This window comes from Dysidea avara, chromosome 3 (assembly GCF_963678975.1).
Source record: "Dysidea avara chromosome 3, odDysAvar1.4, whole genome shotgun sequence".
NCBI classification, from domain to species: domain Eukaryota; kingdom Metazoa; phylum Porifera; class Demospongiae; order Dictyoceratida; family Dysideidae; genus Dysidea; species Dysidea avara.
The window spans coordinates 14,581,872-14,597,810 of NC_089274.1; the positions used below are offsets into that span (position 1 = coordinate 14,581,872).

General features: G+C 38.6%; 1 protein-coding gene and 2 long non-coding RNA genes across 6 annotated transcripts in view; 2 read left to right on the forward strand and 1 right to left on the reverse strand.

Annotated features, from left to right (window-relative positions):
- On the forward strand, positions 1 to 5,295 carry LOC136249522 (uncharacterized). Its single transcript, XR_010698244.1, has 3 exons — positions 1 to 158; positions 4,873 to 4,942; positions 5,133 to 5,295. It is a non-coding gene; the product is annotated as an uncharacterized lncRNA (long non-coding RNA).
- On the reverse strand, positions 4,998 to 8,359 carry LOC136249521 (uncharacterized). The gene is made up of 3 exons (XR_010698243.1): positions 8,223 to 8,359; positions 5,663 to 5,780; positions 4,998 to 5,217 (listed from the first exon to the last, which is right to left on the reverse strand). It is a non-coding gene; the product is annotated as an uncharacterized lncRNA (long non-coding RNA).
- Positions 8,331 to 15,939, forward strand: part of LOC136249520 (E3 ubiquitin-protein ligase TRIM71-like) — a 27,456-nt gene continuing 19,847 nt past the window's right edge. For 3 of the 4 annotated variants that reach the window (XM_066041557.1, XM_066041560.1, XM_066041559.1), the window contains exon 1: positions 8,362 to 8,491. Coding sequence is in view for 1 of the 4 variants with exons in the window: in XM_066041561.1 (XP_065897633.1) it covers positions 8,452 to 8,491 (40 nt within the window). In the remaining 3 variants the exon portion in view is untranslated. Of the gene's footprint in view, positions 8,492 to 15,939 lie in introns of all 4 variants that reach the window. The other variant, XM_066041561.1, reaches the window with a different exon arrangement.

Consider the following 15,939-nt stretch of genomic DNA (forward strand, 5'->3'; position numbering starts at 1 on the left):
GTTTTGTTCACCCAAGTTGAGTCCATAAGCGCCTCATAAAAATAATTACGTATATATGAGTCAGCATTATAAAGCGATTTCGTGACATCATGGACGAGAGAAGCATGAACAGAAGCAGTAAACTGTCTAATAAGCTGAGTTGATTGCCATTGTTTGAGGTACAATGTGTGCATTTGTATTACCAAGTACTATGTTTTTCCTGTTTCTTGTCTACCCCTGAGAATAGTATATGAACAGAACATGGCTTACAATTCAGCCTTAAGTGATCAACATTAGGGCTTGGAAAATGTTAGGTACAACATAGTGTACTGCCATTAGGCCATGCAGGTAAACTTGATACTTGTTTCTCAACCATGGCATGGGCCCATGGATTCTATGTGGGAGGGAGCAGGGGCGGATCCAGGGGGGGCTGAAGCCCCCCCCCCCCCCCCCCCCCTTCACTTTTCAACTTAACTTGATCAATATGAAAGGATCACAATGAACTTTTTCTGCCTTAGCATATAATAGTGTCACTAACAACACATATACACATAAACCCACCTTAGAACTATCTTTCCAAGGCATTATCACTGGATTTGTGTTAAAGATTATACAACAATGGGCCTGAATCAGCACTAGCAGAGCATGAGATCGAGATACTCTAATAGAGCAGTCACCTAACTACTCTAATAGAACATTCAGAAGACACATTTAAGTTGGCTTTGCTACTGATGGAAATTATCCAAATCTGTCTGCATTAAAAGATGTATCTACACATTGTGAAGTGCAATAGTCTAGTTCAAAAGCCTTCATTAGCTGATACCTCTATATACTTGTATAGTATCTTATAAGTGATAGTCGTACTTGCTGTATGAATAGAATTACTTCAAGTACATATGCACCACTGAAAGTACTCTCAGATACAATCTCAAATCATTCAAATCTCAAAATTTTCCAGTAGGGCTGTTCATGCTACTGTAGACCCTTATGATAGTCTTTGTGCTATCTAAGGTGCAGTTAATGACTATAAATACTTCTAAATTACTTTCACCTAATTGGCTACAATAACATTAATTTCTAGATAACTTTGCTTCCCCTATACCTTTAGAGTGGTAGCCAAGTCTATTTCAGTTCTACGAAGCTAAGACAGATAAAGGGAAATCTATTATCCTGTAGCATTTGTTTAAACTGATGCACCCTCTTACATTGTCCAAAATTTCAACAACTGCAGGTATAGTTAAAAGGTAACAAAGGACACTGAAATATTAAGGATTTGCTACCAAATTGCAGTATTTTGGCATCAATTTTCAAAATTTTTCTGCAGGGCATGCCCCCAGAAAATCTACCCTCTTACAATTTTCAACAATACATATAGGTAGGACAATGATATAATTAAAAGGACACTGAAATGCTTACAAACAGTAAGGATTTTATGTTGAAATGTTACCAAATAGCAGTATTTTGGCATGATATTGTTCAAATTTTTCCTGGGAGGGCATGCCCCCAGACCTCCCTAGCTTCAGCATGTTTTGCATGCATGCTGGCTGGTGTGCTTTGCACACCACAACACATATACATATACTTCAAGTTAGCCCCCCCTCCCTTTTAGAAATCCTGGATCCGCCCCTGGGGAGGTCATTTTATTTATGTACACTCGGCTGCAGGTTCGAGGCTACCTAGGTCCAGTCATGAATTTTTTCTCCTTTCTGCAACTTTTCAAACACACCTTATGTAGCTAATGTCTTTGTATCTAATGTCTTTGTATCTAATGTCTTTGAGCAGGCTGTAGGACCAGGTGTTCTACAGACCTTCAGCACTTGTGTTGTGAAGCTTTAATAAAAAATTAACACCTATCGATGCTAACCCCATACTGCCCATACAGGCAGCTAGGGTGGCGATCAAGTGGGGATTTAACAAAGCAAATGTTACCTACTGGAATACTGCTGCTACCTGTATACCCATTGTCATTAGATACAAAATAGAAAATTTATTGCAGTGGCCTACACCTGGCACTGCTGGCAGGATATTTTATTGGTAGCTAAATCCCGAATCTCACCTACCAAGCCTGTACTGGGGGTTACGGATGATAGGTGCGGTGTTCATTGTTGAACAAAATACTCACAAACCACTGCAAAAGCAGGTTATCCACTATGCAGAAATTAGCGGATCAAAATACGTGTGCATGTGAGTAATAAAATTTGAGGCAGGAGGATGTAAGTAATGCAGTTAGGAATGAGAAACAATTAATCTGGCCTTAGAGTGTACATTGATTTTGGGGTCATGCAACTTACAGCTGAATGTGCTGTGCTGCCATGCTTTATTAGACTTGTGATTGTAGCTCTTGAAATGACTAAGGTTACAAACTAAGTGTATATAGCAGTCTTGTAGTTAGAGAATGAGAAAGTCAACTAGGGTAGCAATCCACCCAGCTAAACTGGAGAACAAATACCAACTGTTCATGTCTTTGAAAGTTCAAGTAGGACTTCGGGTGCTCACACCTTCATCTGTGAGACATGCATGGTACAGCCTCCTGCAGATGACTAGTCCTGCCCCAGGAAGATCTGCTGGCGCTGACTCGAAGCACCTGAGTGGCACACAGGTGTCCCAGTGCTGGTTCACTGGGTGGGTGTGACTGCTAGTGGCAGCTAAAGGTTTTGCTTTGTGTGTGTGTGTATTGTGTACCTGTTAGTCTCGCATAACCAGACCAGTGTTTTAATGTAAAGGCTCCCAAGCTGAAAAGGGTTTGCTACAGACATGGGTCTCAGTACACGAGTAAACTAGCTAATACTTCAGTACAAATTAGAAAGTACTGGCTTTATCTCAAATTTCCCAATGTATTTGTAAGTTTTTTGCTAAGTACTTAAAGTACTTATAAGTATTTTAAGCACTTTTAAAGTATTGTGTACTTTGTATGCATGTGTATACTAAGTAAGATTGGAAAACACTAGAAGAATTCAAGAAGTTATATATTATACTTCTACAGCAAATGACATGTGAGTTATGGGTGCTAATTTACAGTGTGATAGGTTGTCGTGATAATTTCCATGTTAAAACAGCTCGCTTCAGCACATGGAGGAGTTCAGAAAAAGTACTATATCTTATTTGTCAGTTCATGGTGAATACATTAGTAGCTTGTTTCGGTCATGATTCATTAAGCACCTGTAACTAATTTGCCATATTGTTGCTGTACAAATTATCAACTGTTCCAACTGTGTAGTGCTATAACTCAAAGACCACTCATCTTACAAGGCTGAAACTTTGACACCCACTCCTTTGTTACAAAAATGGAATTCGAGAAATGTGCAAAGCTTTTGCTCAGTCAGTTGCATTCAGCATGAAATGACAAATCCGTACATGTGCTTGTTGCCATTTTGAGTGGTGTAATCAACACTTCACATTTCCTGCTGGGTGTTGTCACAATTTGCCTATTGGAAGTGTACCAGACCCTTTTAGCACGGGCACATATAATCTCTAATTGATATGCCTTTGCACTGAAATAGTGGTGTGGCAGCAGGAGACTTTGTATGTGTGTCTCAGTAATAATCCATGCCAATAGTATCGCAAAAGAATGGTGCAATCTATGTACATGTCACACTTCCAGTTTTTTTTTTTTTTTTCGGCCACTATTGTGGTCAAATTAGTCTAGTGTGATTATATTCCTGCTGCAATTTTATTATCACTGCAAATGTATGAAGTGCTCCCAGTCATTTTCAGCTAAAAGATGATTTAGGAAATTAGGACAATACTAGTAGAGCATGACAGTTCAATTTATAAAGCGTCACTGCGTCATGCATCAAATTTCATACCACAAGTTGCTGCAGAGATTTATAGATGTATTCCACACATCATGGAATTTTTCATTTATTGACCAGTGAAATAAAGAATATGCTGGTGTGAATGCCAATCTAATGCAATAAATTATCTGTATTATCTATGCAACAGGTAAGGTTTATAACTAACGATTGGTTAGTAGACACATTTCAAAGTCAGTTTACAACTACATATATAAAATTAATGTGTTTTGCTTCATGCATACTTACAAAATTCTTACTGATAAATGAGCTTAGCTCCAACCATGCAAAAACATCACACATTCCTAATAAGTGGGCGTAGCTCACAAAAGAAGTTGGCTTGCTGTTAGACTATAGACTACAACTCTTACGATAACAGTGCATTTATATAATCACATGGATTTTAATACCAATCAATTAGTGGGTGTGGCTCCATATGTATAAGCCTGCAGGCAGTAACTGTCACAAAGACAGAGCTGCCACTCCTATTTAAATATTATCAATACTAGAAAAACGATATAATATATTTATACAATTTTTGAAGTCCAGCTTCGTTAAATACATAATATCAGTCTTATCATAATTTTCAGCAGCAACCTACGTACATTGATTCATGCATACCTGCAGACTGCAATACACCTACAGCTACCAATAATTGCATGACTACATATGCCTATAGAACACCACTGCAACTCCAGCATACATAGTAGTGCGATTATATATTGCTACTGTATTTGCAAAATTAAGGTGTACCACGCTACTATTAAAGTGCAATGATGATATCAGTAGTCATACTAGCTCCTACTTTTCATAACTACACGTGATACATGCATGTCTACGTGTATAAATATGTGAATGTGGCTACAGTGGAACCTCTTTTAATGGACCCTCCCTGTAAAGGACACTGTACATTTAACCTCCTTATAAAGGACAGTTACTGAAGTCCCTATAGACCTTTACCAATACAATTTACCTCTGAAAGAGGACAACCTCCTTATAACAGTAAAATTTCACCAAAATTGTTGGTCCCAAAGTGTCCGTTAAATAGAGGTTCCACTGTATACTGTTTGTAACTGCTTTACTATAGTATCTCAATATATAGGTACTTGTGTTTTAGTGGAAGTACAGCTGTGTGGTTGAGGAAACATTGAACATGAGTTAAACGCATGCATGTACGTAATGTCGAGAATGACTGGTTGTTCAGTTTGTTTTACTCTAAATTAAAATTGATTGTTGTTAATTGACATTACAAACCCACTGCGATAATTCCCAATCCTCTCACTATTCTTTAACATAATTATACATAATTTGTATGAGCAGAATAATTACAATAGTTATTTTGTTTGTTCTTACTAATTGCAGTGTCTGGTCAGACTGATGATCACTCCGAATACAGCAGCAAATGGCCAGTACATCATTCAAACATCATGAAGAAAGAGTTTTTATTCTAAAGATATGACAAAAATGTATTTAACCATAAAATTACTTTAAACCAATAACAGTTACGGGTTTAAAATTAACTGATGCGTTGCCAGTACTAGTGCAGGTGTGCGTAATAAACATGAAAAGGGTCTAAGTAACTTAGGTACCTCCAAAAATCCACCAAAAAAACTTCACACCACAGGGGTCTAATTAATTTAGTAACCAGATGGCCTTGTGTCATGGCGCCTGAGCAAAGCAAAGGTGCTACTACAGGGCCTGATCATGAGGTACACAGTAAGTACTGTTAAGTTGGTCTCATAAAAAAAACTACTGTGTTGACCAGTAATGGTCATGCAGCCTTCCAAAATGAAGAGACAAACAATAGCAATGATGTTACTGGTACACATTTGCTTTGTTTGGAATGGTTGTGACACAGCCATGTAAATACTGGAGAACACATTAATACTTACGTAGCTGGTGAGCAGGCAATGTGTTTAAAGTTCTGCACATCCAGTCCCATCCTAAATTATCCTTATAGTTCATTCCTCTACCTCTGCTTATTTTTTTATCACACGGACTCAGTGATGTCTAGTATCAACAGAATGCACAATAACAAACACTTGATTGCTTTCAATACCAGCAATCAGGCTCTTATAGAATCCTATAATATTATCAGCATTGTCATTAGGCTAACACCAAGAAGTGATGATTGGCTTATTGTGAATGAGGCATTCAGTTGTTGGACAAACAGACTAACTGATACAATGCCATTATTATGCCTCATAAGCAGTAAACTATAGTAAGACGATGGACCAGGGGAAGACTGCCTGTCTGATTTACCTTTACATTATATGGGACACAGGCCTTTTGTATCTTCTAAACCAATGCTGGCACTAGTAATCTGTTAGTCTGTGATTGTAACAGGAGCTTTATAATTACTGCTAGGTGCCTTTGTGTTTATAAACCCCTTGTACTAAGTGTTTACATAAAAAGGTAGTCAGATTTTGGAGCTACGCATTCCCACAATGGTACATAATAACATAATATACTATAAGGGTTGACTCTTCTGAAGCTCTTTAATAAACTCTAATAAGTGACTGAATTTTGGAAAATCACCCATATTGGCGCACGTGAAATGATTAGAATTTTCATGTTTGATGGGTTGCTAATAAGAGGACACAGTTTTGAAAATATTTCAAGTATTTTATTGTAATTTAAGGTATTGAGAATGACTTAAAACTGTCAAGAATTAGATTTGTACTATACAGTTTGTGATTTGATCATTAAATATTTTAGGTGTCAAATGTGCCCATATGGGTGGTTTTCCAAAATTCGGTCACATTAAGCAGATGTATCTGTTTAGTTGCATAACCCCAAAATCAATGCACACGCACATGCAAGCTTGGTAATTGTTTCTCATTCCCACCTGCATTACTATTCATCCTCTCGCCTCAAATTCTATTAATGTGTGCACACATTTTGACCCGGAGAAGTCTGGCCTTACAGCACAGAAAAAAATATTTCCAGATAACTTTAAATAAGAAGGCTAATTTCTGCATAGTGGATAACCTGCTTTTGCAGTGGTTTGTGAGTATTTTGTTCAGCACACCTATCATCCATAACCCCCAGTACAGGCTTGGTAGGTGAGATTTGGGGGTTAGCTACCAACAAAATATCCTGCCAGGTGTGCACGTGGGCCACTGCAATAAATTTTCTATTTTGTATCTAATGACAATTGGTTTACAGGTAGCGGCAGTATTTCTGCAGATAACATTTGCTTTGGTAAATCCCCACTTGATCACCATCCTAGCTGCCTGTATGGGCAGTACAGGGTTAGCATCGATAGGTATACATAGAAGAGAGAATAAACGTCTTAATGATTAAGACAAAATATACATTACAAGCATACAGGGGCCTAGACACAGGGGTACCATGTGCTGATGGATCAGTACAGGAGCCCTGGCAAGACTTACATTAACTAAAGGTAAATTAAATTACAATACACAAAAAAAAAAAAAAAAAACTATCTACATATATGTAATACTTAAAGATCCCAGCCCGGGGAGGCTCTAGAATTAAAAATTCTGTAAGAACAGGACACAGCAATGCGAGCTGCCTGCTCAAACAAGGATCTTATGGTTTTCTTTGGCACTTCACAAGCAGTAGCCATTTGAACAATTGTTTCTGACAAAAAGTGGCCTAAACAACCAATTTCAATTGGAACAAGATTGACAGTTAACCCAGAAAGCTGGAGGTCATATTGCAAGGAGCTATATTGATCTTCCTTTCTAGCTCTAGCAGCAAGAAGATGTTGCTGGGTATTAGTTGGTACTGTCAATTCGAACAAACAAATGGAATCATTAGAAACAAATACCAAGTCAGGCCTGCTGAGGGTGGAGGAAAGATTGGTTGGGATGGTACTAGGGGGGCTGGAACTAGCTAGATAACCTGGAAGGTCAGCGTAAAGTTTGAATGTTTCAGGTAAATGCTGTTGGAGCCCATGAACAAGGACCTGTAAAACTGAATCATGTCTCCAGGTATACCTGCCTTGATCTAGAGCAGCAGGACAGCCAGTCAAAATATGGTTTGTTGTGGGTTGAGGAGCTTGACAAAGAGCACATCTAGGATCAGTAATGATGTTCCATCTGGCCAGGTTCATAGGGGTTGGTAGAGTGTCACAACCAGCACGTAGCAGGAAGGACAGCTGTTTTTCAGGGAGGCCATACATCAATCGCTTCCACAGAGGGCAAGCTTGCTCCAGAGTTACAATATCTAAAAATTTATTTTGAACAGTTAATGGTTCAGTAAAATGACCTCCCTCCCATGCCATGGTTGAGAAACAAGTATCACGTTTACCTGCATGGCCTAATGGCAGTACACTATGTTGTACCTAACAATTTCCAAGCCCTAATGTTGGTCACTTAAGGCTGAATTGTAAGCCATGTTCTGTTCATAATTATACTATTCCCAGGGGTAGACAAGAAACATAAAAAAACATAGTACTTGGTAATACAAGTGCACACATTGTACCTCAAACAATGGCAGTCTACTCAGCTTATTAGACAGCTTACTGCTTCTGTCCATGCCTCTCTCTTCCATGATGTCACGACCCTGAAATCGCTATACGTAAGTATTTTTATGAGGCGCTTATGGACTCAACTTGGGTGAACAAAACGATAGCCTTACAGGACGTGGCTCCAAGGCGTGGCAGTCATTCACTGATAATCAGTTGTCTACTACAAGTTACTCATTTTGTGTGATGGATCACACTAATCGCGCAGAATTAGATAAATTCCGAGGTACAGGGTAGATACATGAGTGTGTGCATGCATTATGCATATTGGCTGTTTAATTTTTAGTGTAAAATAGTAGTTCTATCGTGGGCAGGTGTGTGAGCCATGTGAGAATGTTGTAATTGTGTGCATATTGTGTGAAGAAGCAGTCAGTAAACATGATGACTTCATATCTAATTATATATTTGAAATACAGGGGCGGATCTAGAAGGGGGGTGCTTGGTGCTAATCTAGGGGTACCCATAGTGGGGCTAAAAATGTGGCAACTGGTTGATGCAACCACTATAGACTAGTGTAGTGTGAAAAGTACACTCAACATGAGGAACTAGGGCATCAGGGTGCCCCTCACAGGAAATTTTTTGCAACTAACCTTATTGAATAGGTAGAGCATCAAAAGGAATGCTAATTGAAAAAAATGTACACAAAAAAACATGTCACTGAAAAGGTACTGAACAAAAAAAAAAACATCGATGGTACTGGCGATTTGAATCTGAGATGTCTGAGCTCACTCTTGGTCCATCATCATGACCACTGTAACTGTACCACAGTGCTTCCAGCTACCCACTTCTTAGTTTCTATCTTATAATGTCAAAATGAAGAAACCTCTATATGTTAGTAACAAAGTTAAAGGTGAAGAACACTGAACAAGGCTGAATCCAACCCTAACCATACTAGGGGGCGCTTTTCCTAATCCTAGGGGCACTGTTCTTAATCCTACTATAGGGGCGCTGTTCCTAACCCTAGGAGCACTGCTGCCAATCCTAGGAGCACTGTTCCTATTCCTAGGGACACTGTCCCTAATCCTAGGGGCACTCAATATTCCAAATCAGTGTTGTTACTATAATCCTAGGAACACTGTTTCTAATACTAGGAGCATTGTTCCTAATTCTAGGGGCACTGTTCCTAATCCTACAAGTATGTTTCTTAGCCATAGGGAGGCCTAATGTTTATACAGTAAGTGTGCATGTGCACTAGTTATCTAACATAAAATGAACGAAAGCCGTACTGGCTGATTAGCCACTTTGTATTGAATAAGCACTGTGAACCATTTTATCTAAGTGAATTTTCTAGCGGTGGCTTCATATAATGGGCACAACATATATGCTGTAGTATAGTTTGAGTTCAAAGTTGAAGGATCTAGGAGTTGGTCTTCATTTTTAAGAATGTTAATGATGAATGTTCTATTAGAGTATTTTGATGCTTAGTAGCTTTTTACACCTTTGATCCCCTCTTGTTGATTCCTAGATGAGATTAGCTCTTCTCTTCTCACTCTTTCCATCTTTTCATTGTCCATGTATGCTTACAGATGCAACTGCATTTGTACTGTAGCTTCCACTATCTATAGCTAGCACATAGCAAAATTTTGGAGAGGGGATGCTTCAGCCCCCATTCCCCCACTCTAAATCTGCCCTTTGGCTATATGCACACATTATTACATTTTGTAGATTATTGGTGCAATTAGCCAGGTGCTTTTACTTAACCCTGTCTCTGTTGCTGCTTTTTGTATGTTATCATTAGGTTGTTTTGATATTAGATCTATCTCTGTCTCTTCATTGTTCTAGTTTTGTACTAAGCTTGTATAGTTGACCTTTTGCTGACGTAAGCACTCTATTCAGCTTGTACATATATACCTTACAAAATGTAGTCTGCAATTGACTGTGCGTGTATCTGAGAGGGACCACTTGGCTTGTGACACCATGTGTATGTATGCATACCCATGCATACGGCTGCTGTCTGCTGCATGTACTTTGCAAGTAATTTTTTCTACTATAATTACAACTGACCATTTGTTTCATTGAAAGTGTTAGCTATAGCTATATCTGTACTCTTACACAATAGTGTACAATATATACCTTGATGCTTGTGTGCATTCTGCATCCTAAATAAATTGTGACTGTAAGTATTACCAAGAGTTCATAATATTATGAACTATTGGTATTACCTGTTCAAGTATGCATGCACTTTTATGGAAAGTGAACATTAAATGGGTCTAAAATTAAGAGTATGCTAGAAACACCTAACTTGTATGGCATTCATAAACCTATACAAGTGTGCTCATAATTGATTGGCTCTCAATAGCCAAATCTATGACTACACAAGGGGATGTATGCATGGGTGCTATATAAATTCATTACAGTAGCATAGAAGTATAATATAAGGATATATAACGGTGGTCACAATTTTTATTCTGGTGATCCATGGTTATCTAAAAGAATTTTAGTGTTTGGCTTAATCATACAGTACGATAGTATCATACAGTATGATAGTACTGTATAGTAAGGACCACAAAGGAGTAGGCATGGCCCACGAAATAACATCACCCAAAAACCAGCCTCAATTTTCCCAGACAATGATGAGGCAGTATTGGTTAGGTAAAACTAAGCCCAAACAAACTTTCAGATCGACTCAAAACGCCTTCAACAAGTTGTTACAGAGTTTTTTTTTAATTATTTAATGGAATTGTCTACTGACTGACTGAGTAAGTAACTGACTGACTGATACCTTCAGACAAGTGTAACTCGATAATGGCCAAGGCTACGGGCTTGATACTGTTCGACGTCGCTTTGGCTCAAGAGGTGCCTTTTGGCATACCGCAGTGCGTACAATGCATTCTTCATGGACTTACCAGTGTCCTCTTTTGTGTCCCATTCATCTTTGCTGACAGCGAAAAGTGCTGATTTGGTGGTAGCACGTGATGGCTTCCCTTTGTAACGGAAATCTCATTGGCGTCCGTATTTTTCATAGTGGCTACTTTTCATAGTGTCCTCCTTAACTTACAAACTTGTCGTCTCTCCTCTACCAAAAACTTTTTCCGTTCGTCAGCCACTGCTTGCTGTAGCCACACAGGCTACTTTTAATCATAATGTTTACATCTTCTGTTAAAGACTTTTACCTGAACTTTTACTCGTAGCTTATCTTATAATATCAGTATGGTTGTATAGCTTGTGGTTGTGTTTTGTATTGTGTTTATTGCTGTTTGTGCTCCGGTAGGGAAAAACGGCTTTTGCCGACTACCATGAGGTTAAACAAACAATCAATCAATCAATCAGTCAATCAATCAATAATTGATTGATTGCAGAGGTGCTTTTTGAATAGTTCTTGATTCTTACTGCTGTGTAACCAGTTGAACATAGCCAACAACGAAATGTAATGGACACTTCACTTTTTCAGACGATAACTAATATAACTGGGGTGCGCGGCACCATTTCTTTCGGTATGTGTGGATTGCAGAGGTACTTTTCGAACAGTTCTTGATTTGAAGTGCTTTGTAACAGGTTGAAAATAGCTGACAACGAAGCGCAATGAATGAGTTCACTTTTCAGATGATAATTGAAGTGATAGCTCATCTCTCAGAAACATCTGCCAGCATGGATCCTAGTAACTTATTATGGTGATGATGCTGCTGCTGCTGCTAGTTCAGATTGCTGCTACTTGCTACTTCCTATTTGTTGCTGCTCTTGCTGCTTGCTACTGCTGCTGCACCATTTCAGATGCGGAATACGTGGCCACCTGTCATAATAATTATTCAGTACAAAAAAAAGTTAACAAACAAGTACACAAAAAACTTTGGAATTTTCAACTAGAGTTGGGACAATAGTACATTGATAAACAGTACCGAAACAAGTTGGAGTAGTCCATGATATTAAATCACAGTAAAACAATAAGAAGTGTTATATCCCTACTGTGCATTTCCATTATGGTATCTTGAGCACAGTAGGGATATTATTGAGCACAGTGTCTTGAGCACAGTAGTTTCTTATTGTTTTACTGTGATTTAATATCATGGACTACTCCAACTTGTTTCAGTACTTTTTATTGATGTGCTATGGTCCCTACTCTAGTTGAAAATTCCAAATTTTTCTGTGTACTTGTTTATTAACTTTTTTGTAAATAAATTGGCACAAAATTCACCTGAATTGTCATTATTAAAATTTTTACCATTAACCTACCATCACGGCCATTTCTTGGCCGCCACCTTGGATTTCACATCTTTTTTCACCGTAGCCTTTTTGAGGGCCGCACTCTTTTTTTACAGCTTGGCTGTTTTGGATTAGATTTCACTTCTTTTTGTATTTGCCCCAAAGCTGGCCTATGGCCAGCTTTGGAGCTTTTTTAACCTATCTTTTTTTCTTTACCACAGGAAGAATAAAAGATGAAGCAGATGTTAAATGCTTTAAATATTTCTAATTTTATCATTAAATGTACATATATTTATTACACAACTCTCTACATGGTGGTTTCTTTGTAACTGAACACTCTACAAGGTGACTTCCTCTAGCTGATTTCTCTACAGGGTGAATTGTTTGTAGCTGAACTATCTACAAGGTAACTTCTTCTAGCTGATCTTTCTACAGGTTGATTTGTTTGTAGCTGAATTCTGTATAGGTGATTTGTTTGCAGCTGAACTCTCTTCATGGTGGTTTCAAACTCTCTACAAGGTGACTTCTTCTAGCTGATCTCTCTACAGGGTGATTTGTTTGTAGTTGAACTCTCTACAGGGTGATTTGTTTGCAGCTGAACTGTCTACAAGGTAACCTCTTCTAGCTGATGTCTCTACAGGGTCACTTGTTTGTAGTTGAACTCTCTACATATAGTTTCTTTGTAGCTGAACTCTGACTTCTTGTAGCTGAACTCTCTACAGGGTGATCTTTTCGTAGCTGAACTCTCTACAGGTTATTTGTTTGCAGCTGAACTCTCTACATGGTGGTTTCTTTGTAACTGAACTCTCTACCTGGTGACTTCTTCTAGCTGATCTCTCTACAGGGTGATTTGTTTGTAGCTGAACTCTCTACAGGGTGATTTGTTTGCAGCTGAACTCTCTACAAGGTAACTTCTTCTAGCTGATTTCTCTACAGTTTGTAGTTGAACTCTCTACATGATGGTTTCTTTGTAGCTGAACTCTCTACAAGGTAACTTCTTCTAGCTGATTTCTCTACAGTTTGTAGTTGAACTCTCTACATGATGGTTTCTTTGTAGCTGAACTCTCTACAAGGTAACTTCTTCTAGCTGATCTCTGTACAGGGTGAATTGTTTGTAGCTGAACTCTCTACAAGGTAACTTCTTCTAGCTGATCTCTCTACAGGGTGAATTGTTTGTAGCTGAACTCTCTACAGGGTGATTTGTTTGTAGCTGATCTCTATACAGGTTACTTGTTTCTAGCTGATCTCTTGAATTCTCTTCAGCGTGACTGCTCTATTAGGATGACTGCTCTATTAGAGTGTCTCAATCTCGCACTTGCTACACCAAGTTGGATTTTGTGTTGTAACTCCGTGGCTTTAAGTCTGATTCTTCTACACCATTGAAGAGCCTTTCTAAGATGATTACTCCATCAGTACAGTGATTTTCAAACCATCACTTCAAGCGGTTTTTCTGGTAGGCCTGGCAAGTAGTTGTTAACTAATCTCGATTGCATAATTGTTACACACTGTTGGTTTTTTCATTGTGTCTTCCTGGTTTTTAGCTCGATTTCTTTCAAACCACAAAAGGTTTGAGGTTCAATAGTTAACCTATTAACCACCGATTTTCAGCTTCTTCCCATAAGCGGTTTACCCTGTAGGTGTGACAACATATTGGTGTTATTTTTCGTGAGTAGTCACTAATAACTCTTTGCCTATTTATTGTATTCCAGCTAAAGTTGGTACTGAGATGTGCCTTTATACCCCCTTCCGTGTGCCAAATTTCAAGGAAATCGGATATGGAGTTCGCGTTTTATAGCAGTTTTTGTAAGTGTGCGAAAAGAGGAAGATAAAATAAGAAGAAAAATTAAAATGAAGAAACTAAGCCAATTTTTGAAGTCACATATCTCGGGAACGCTTGAAGCGATTTCACTCATGTGGAGTACTGAAGTTGGAGGGCGTGTCTACAGCAAAAATCGTCTTGTTTCATCAAGGCAGCACAGAGCTACAGAGTTGCAAAAATTGCATTTTTGTTCTTCCTATCAATATACTCACGGGTGTTGTGCGCCGACTTCTTGGGCCGCACGACACACTACCGTGTGTCTTGATTATGACTGGTGAACCCACGCATACCACATCTGAAATGGCGCCATGCATCCCAGCTATATCAATTATCATCTAAAAAGCGAAGTATCCATTACGCTTCATTGTCAGTTTTGTTCAACCTGTTACACAGCATTTCGGATCAAGAACTGTTGGAAAAGCACCTCTGCAATCCACGCATATACTAAAAGAAAGAAATGGTGCCGCGCGCCCCGGTTATATTAATTATCGTCTGAAAAGTGAAGTATCCATTACGCTTTGTTGTCTGCTACGTTCAACCCATTACACAGCAGTACGAATCAAGAACTGTTCGAAAAGCACCTCTGCAATCAAAATAGCCAATATGAAAAATACGGACAATTTCCGTTACGAAGGGAAGCCATCACGTGCTACCACCAAATTGACACTTTTTGCTGTCAGCAAAGATGAATGAGATACAAAGGAGGACACTGGTAAGCCCATGAAGAATGCATTGTACGTACTGCGGTATGTCAAAAGGCACCAGTCGGGCCAAAGCAATGTCGAACAGTGAAAAAATCAAGCCCGTAGCCTTAGCCGTTATCGAGTTACACTTGTCTGAAGGCATCAGGCAGTCAGTCAGTCAATCAGTCAGTAGAAAATTCCGTTAAACAAATTATTTTTAAAATTCCGTAGCAACTTGTTGAAAGCGTTTCGGGTCGATCTGAAAATTTGTTTGGGCTTAGTTTTACCTAACCAATACTGCCTCATCGTCGTCAGGGAAAATTGAGGCTGTTTTTGGATGATATTATTCCGTAGGCCACGCCTATTCCTTTGTGGTCCCTACTATACAGTTACTATCGTACTGTATGATACTATAGCTAATTTATCTCTGTACCTTGTATAAGCTTTCCGTGATGTGGTTAGTATCCATTTCCTTTTGCATTCTAACCCAGTCATAAGACAATGTATGTATACTCCACTTATAGCTGATTTTAACGTGTATATATTATGATGGTGTGTCTATTAAGACATTTGCAATCTGCAAACGTGAATGACAACTAAAGCTCTAAATTCTTTAAAATGTTCAACCTTTTATTGTACAATGTCATATGGTGTGCATATATGTATCCTGGGGCTGGAGGGATTTTTTCCTTACTTTGGCCCCTTTTCTGTTACACCTTTTCAGTCAGTCTGTAAGTCAAGTCATTAGGTCTAAGTCCCTGAAATTAGGTTAGGTAATCCTAAGGCTGCAGCACATGTTGCTGTCAGACCTTCAGTGCTGGTCACTGTAAAGTGCTAATAATAATAATAATAATGTAGTAAATACATAGACTTCGAATGAATGGGCCTGGCCTAACAAAAGTTCATATTACATATATACGTATATATGTGGCAATGATGTTTCTTGTTATCTTGAACTGATCTGATTACAGCAGCACACAAATTGCACTATGACGCTGATATCTTATTGGTTCCACGTAATAAGTCGTAATG